Source organism: Numenius arquata, unplaced genomic scaffold, assembly GCF_964106895.1.
Source record: "Numenius arquata unplaced genomic scaffold, bNumArq3.hap1.1 HAP1_SCAFFOLD_1791, whole genome shotgun sequence".
Classification (NCBI taxonomy): domain Eukaryota; kingdom Metazoa; phylum Chordata; class Aves; order Charadriiformes; family Scolopacidae; genus Numenius; species Numenius arquata.
The window spans coordinates 865-6542 of record NW_027414526.1 but is presented as its reverse complement, the minus strand read 5'-3'; the positions used below and the strand labels follow the sequence as shown (position 1 = coordinate 6542).

The 5678-nt window shown below is 62.8% G+C and overlaps 1 protein-coding gene across 1 annotated transcript; it reads left to right on the top strand.

The window, feature by feature from the left end:
• Positions 1 to 232: 232 nt before the first annotated feature.
• On the top strand, positions 233 to 5216 carry LOC141478053 (dynamin-2-like; the record flags this gene model as incomplete). Its single annotated transcript, XM_074167190.1, is given in 7 exon segments — positions 233 to 342; positions 1575 to 1686; positions 2011 to 2175; positions 2918 to 3150; positions 4422 to 4554; positions 4556 to 4701; positions 5147 to 5216. Coding segments are annotated over 7 exon segments (969 nt in total), but the record flags the coding sequence as incomplete, so codon positions are not given.
• Positions 5217 to 5678: the final 462 nt, after the last annotated feature.

Below are 5678 nucleotides of genomic sequence, written 5' to 3'. Positions count from 1 at the left end.
AAAGCTCTCGGCTTGGGTCCAAGGCACCACGTGCCATTGGCCAAAAAAGCCTGTTTTGGTGGCCCTTCCGTGGTGGGAGGGTGAGGGAATCCCTGTCCCTCCCCCTCCCAGCAGCTCCGATCCCCGCCGCGCTTCCAGGGCTCGGGGTTTTCATCCCGCTCAGGATGGCTAATTAATTAGCTAATTAACCGCCCTGCTCGTTCTCATCCCTCTCTCTCGCCCCTTCTTGCAGGAGAAGGAGAAGAAATACATGTTGCCCTTGGATAATTTGAAAATCAGGGACGTGGAGAAGGGATTTATGTCCAACAAACACGTCTTCGCCATCTTCAACACGGAGCAAAGGTAGGGGCTGGGGGCGGGAGCCAGGGACCCCCCCGAAATCCCGCCAGCGGGGCTCCAGTCACCCCCAAACCTCCAGTCACCTCCGGGGTGGAAGGGCCGATGGTCTCCCCTTCCCTCGGCCGGATCTTGGCGGGGGCAGGATTTCTCCAGAGGAAGCAGCATCTTCCCGATATTGATAGAGACCTTCTGGAGGGATTTCAGGCGTTGGGGGGCTCATGGTGCTGGAGGCCTGGCCGGGTCCCCTGGTCCTCCTGATTGTCCCCGTGGTCCTCACCCCTCCATGGTCCTCACCCCTTGATGGTCCTCAACCCCCATGGTCCTCACCCCTCTGTGGTCCTTACCCCTCCATGGTCCTCACCCCTTGATGGTCCTCAACCGCTGTGGTCCTCACCCCTCCAGAGTCCTCACTCCCCCTGTGGTCCTCACCCCTTGATGGTCCTCAACCTCTGTGGTCCTAACACCCTTGTGGTCCTCACCCATTGATGGTCCTCAACCCCTCCATGGTCCTCACACCCTCGTGGTCCTCACCCATCGATGGTCCTCACCCCCTTGTGGTCTCCACCCCCTTGTGGTCCTCACCCCTCCAGAGTCCTCACCCCTTGATGGTCCTCAGTCCTCGTGGTCCACACCCTTTTGTGGTCCTCAACCCTCCAGAGTCCTCACCCTTGCCGTGGTCCTCACCCCTTGATGGTCCTCAACCCCCACGGTCCTCACCCTTCTGTGGTCCTCACCCCTCCAGGGTCCTCAGCTCCCGTGGTCCTCACCCCTTGATGGTCCTCAGCCCCTGTGGTACTCACCCTTCAGTGGTCCTCACCCCCTCGATGGTCCTCACCCCCTCGTGGTCCTCACCCTTTTGTGGTCCTCACCCCTCCAGAGTCCTCAGCCCCCGTGGTTCTCACCCCCTCGATGGTCCTCACCCTTTTGTGGTCCTCGCCCCTCCAGAGTCCTCACCCCTTGATGGTTCTCACCCCCTCGATGGTCCTCACCCTTTTGTGGTCCTCGCCCCTCCAGAGTCCTCAGCTCCCGTGGTCCTCACCCCTTGATGGTCCTCAGCCCCTGTGGTACTCACCCTTCAGTGGTCCTCACCCCCTCGATGGTCCTCACCCCCTCATGGTCCTCACCCTTTTGTGGTCCTCGCCCCTCCAGAGTCCTCAGCTCCCGTGGTCCTCACCCCTTGATGGTCCTCACCCCGCCGTGGTCCTCACCCCCTGTCTCTGCTCCGTCCCCCCCAGGAACGTGTACAAGGACCTGCGGCAGATCGAGCTGGCCTGCGACTCGCAGGAGGACGTGGACAGCTGGAAAGCCTCCTTCCTCCGAGCGGGAGTTTACCCGGAGAAAGACCAAGTAAACGGAAAAACATCAAAAAAACCCAAAGACCCTAAAAACTTGGCCGAGTCTCCCCCACCCCGGAGCTGGCCGTGGGGGGGCTGTGAGCCCAGAACTGGGGAGAGGTGGCCGGAGGAGGCTTCAGACTTGGGGGGGGGGGGGGCTCTTGGCTTTTGGGGCCTGGGGTGTCCCAGCGGGGCGCTCGGACACCCTGGAAAATGTCCTGGTGTCGCAGGAAAGGATGAGAGGGGTGGGGGGGAGCAGGGGGGGGCAGGGGGGGGTGGGGAGCGGCTTCTTGCCGGGTCCGTAACTTGCTCCCCGCTCTTTCCCCGCCTTGAGCAGACGGAGAGCGAGGAGGGGGCGCAGGAGAACACCTTCTCCATGGATCCTCAACTGGAGCGGCAGGTGGAGACCATCCGCAACCTCGTCGACTCCTACGTCGGCATCATCAACAAGTCCATCCGCGACCTCATGCCAAAGACCATAATGCACCTCATGATCAACAACGTGAGTGGCCGCGCCGGGGGGGGGTGGTGGTGGTGGTGGTGGTGGGGGCTTCTGGGGATTTTGGGGTTCCAGAGGGAGCGGAGGAGCAGAGGAGTCATCCCGGACCCCCCCCCCGTGGGCATCAGAGGGGGCTGTGTTGGGGCCAAACAGTGGGATTTGATGATCTTCAGCTTCTTCATTTGGAGGGGACCTTCTGGGGAGGGGGATTTTGGAGCTTCGTGGGCAGTGGAGGAGAAGAACCATCCTGGACCCCCCCGCCACGGTCGTCAGAGGGGGCTGTGTTGGGGCCAGACAGTGGAATTTGACCATCTTTGGATTCTTTGTTTGGAGGGGACCTTCTGGGGAGGGGGATTTTGGGGTTCCTCAGGGGTGAGGAGCAGAGGAGTCGTCTTGGACATCCCTGAGGGCATCAGAGGGGGCTGTGTTGGGGCCAAACAGTGGAATTTGACCATCTTTGGCTTCTCATTTTTATGCTTTTGTGCCCGAGGAGGAGCTTTGGTTCTTGGCGTCTGCTCCGGGAGACGCCGAATCCTCCGACGCCTCGGGGTGGGGGTGGGCTCCACGAGAGGAACGTCCCTCATCCCCCGCTGCCTCCGTCTCCCATCTCCTGCACCCACCGACCCACGGCGTTGGCAGGGTTTTTTTTTTTTTTTGGATGGGGGGGGGGGTTGTCTGATCTTGGCTTCCTTTTTTTTTTTTTTTTTTTTTTTTAAATTTCTCCCCCCCCCTCCGCCACCTTCAGACCAAGGATTTCATCCACTCGGAGCTGCTGGCCTACCTGTACTCCTCGGCCGACCAGAGCAGCCTGATGGAGGAGTCGGCCGAGCAGGCGCAGCGACGGGACGAGATGCTCCGGATGTACCACGCGCTGAAGGAAGCCCTCAGCATCATCGGGGACATCAGCACCAGCACCGTCTCCACCCCCGTCCCGCCCCCCGTGGACGACACCTGGCTCCAAACCAACACCGCTCACAGGTCACCGGGGAATTGGGAATTCCCGGTGGGAATTAAGAGGGATAAAAGAGGATTTGAAACCCGGGTTCATTGGAAAACTGATGGAGTTCCACCAAGGGCGAGTGTGGGGTGATGCCCCCCACGCCCCCCGGGGAGGAATAACCTCACGGACCAGGACGGGTTGGGGGTGACCTCCTGGAGAGCAGCTCCGAGGAAAAGGACCTCTGGATCCTGGTGGACAACAGGATGGCCATGAGCCAGCGAATGTGGTGGCCAAGGAGGCCGGTGGCATCCTGGGGGGCATGAGGAAGAGCGTGGAGAACCTCAAGGGAGGTCATCCTCCCCCTCTGCTCTGCCCCATCTGGAGCACTGGGACCAGTATTGGGTTCCCCAGTTGGAGAAGGACAGGGAACTGCTGGGGAGGGTCCAGGGGGGCGCTGGGAGGATGATGAGGGGCTGGAGGATCTCTCTGCTGAGGAAGGGCTGAAAGAAGGGCAAGTGTAGGGTGATGCCTCCCCAGGGAGGAATCACCCCATGGACCAGGACGGGTTGGGGGTGACCTGCTGGGGAGCAGCTCTGAGGAGAAAGACCCAGGGGACAACGGGGTGACCATGAGCCACCAACGTGCCCTGGTGGCCAAGGAGGCCGATGGCATCCTGGGGGGCATGAGGAAGAGCGTGGAGAACCTCAAGGGAGGTCATCCTCCCCCTCTGCTCTGCCCCATCTGGAGCACTGGGACCAGTATTGGGTTCCCCAGTTGCAGAAGGACAGGGAACTGCTGGGGAGGGTCCAGGGGGGCACTGGGAGGATGATGAGGGGCTGGAGGATCTCCGTGATGAGGAAGGGCTGAGGGACTTTGGGCTTTTGAGTCTGGAGAAGACTGAGGGGGGATCTCATCGATGGTGGGGGTCAGGAGGATGGGGCCAGTCTTTTTCCAGTGGTGCCCAGTGACAGGACAAGAGGGAACGGGCACGAACTGGGCCATGGGAAGTTCCATCTCAACATGAGGAGGAACTTCTCCATTTTGAGGGTGGCAGAGCCCTGGCAGAGGCTGCCCAGAGAGGTGGGGGGGGGTCTCCTTATCCAGAGACATCCCAACCCCCCCTGGATGGGACCTGCTCTGGGTGCCCCTGCTCTTGGTGGGGGTTGGAGGGGACGATCTCCAGAAGGTCCCTTCCCACCCCACATCATCTTGTGATTTTGGGGGGGGGGGGAGGAAGTTTCCTTTGGGGGGGGGGGGGGGCACAGCCGGTGGCGCCCCCTCCCCTGATATTTTTCTCTCTCCCCCGCAGCCCCCCGCCGCAGCGCAGACCCCCCTCCATCGTCCTGCCACCGGGGCGACCGCCCGCCGTCCGGGGTCCAACGCCTGGGCCCCCCTCATCCCCATCCCCGTGGGGGGACCTTCTTCCTCTCTTCCTCCTCCTCCTCTTCCTCTTTCACCGCTCCCCCCATCCCTTCCAGGCCCGGACCCCAGAACATCTTCGCTGCTAATAACGACCCCTTCTCGGCCCCCCCTCAGATCCCCTCGCGGCCGGCTCGCATCCCCCCCGGCATCCCGCCGGGAGTGCCCAGGTAAGACACCCCATTCCCGGGGGGGGGGGGGGGGAAGAGAGGGAGGGAGGGGGGGGTCTCCAGCCCACCCACCCCCCCCCCCCCAGTGCTGATTCCTCAGTTTGGGATGAGCTTTTCCGAGCACCCCGATGCCCCCAAGGGGGGGGGGGGAACAGCCCCCACCCCACACCCCCCCTCCATGGGGAGTCAGCAGCTCATGGTTTTGGGGCTCGGAGCCCCCCCCCCCCTTTTTCCCTGGGGTGGGGGCTCCTGCCCCCCCCCCCCCCTTTCCCAGTCCCTACAGAGGGGACCGGTGCCGGTGTCCCAGTGGCTCTGGGGGGGGGGATCTGAGGGGGGGGGGTGGGTATCCTCGAGCGGAGCCCCCACCATAAGTGGGGGTGCCACCGTGTGTCGTGTCCCCCCCCCCGGCCCAGCCTCACCCCTCTGTTCCCCCTTCTCTCTGCAGCCGAAGACCCCCGGCCGCGCCGAACCGGCCCACCATTATCCGACCGGCCGAGCCCTCCCTGCTCGATTAAACACCCCCCCACCCCCCCCACTCCAATCCCCTCCCCCCCCCCCCGGGGGCTGGCAGCGACCCACCCCCCCCAACACCTTTACCATTTTTGGGGAGGGGGAAAGGGGAAAAAAACACACCCCCCCCCCCAACCCCACGTCTAATCTTTTGTTTTTAAACCATCCAACCTGCCGTCGGCTTGGGGGGGGGGGGGAGTGGAACCGTGGCCAAACCCCCCCCCGTGTCGTTAAAGGATGGGCAGGGGGCTGGAGAAATCCCCCCCCCCATAAACCGCAGAGGATTTAGAGGTTTTTGGTTTTATTTTTTTTTTTTGGGGGGGGGTGGGAGGTGAATATTGCACTTTTTCATTAATTTCCCCCCTCCCCCCCCCTTTTCACATACACCCCCCCCCCCCCATCGGCATCTGTGCCTGGGGGGGGGGGAGGGGCTGAACGTCGCAGTTCCTGGGGGGGGGGGCGGGGGG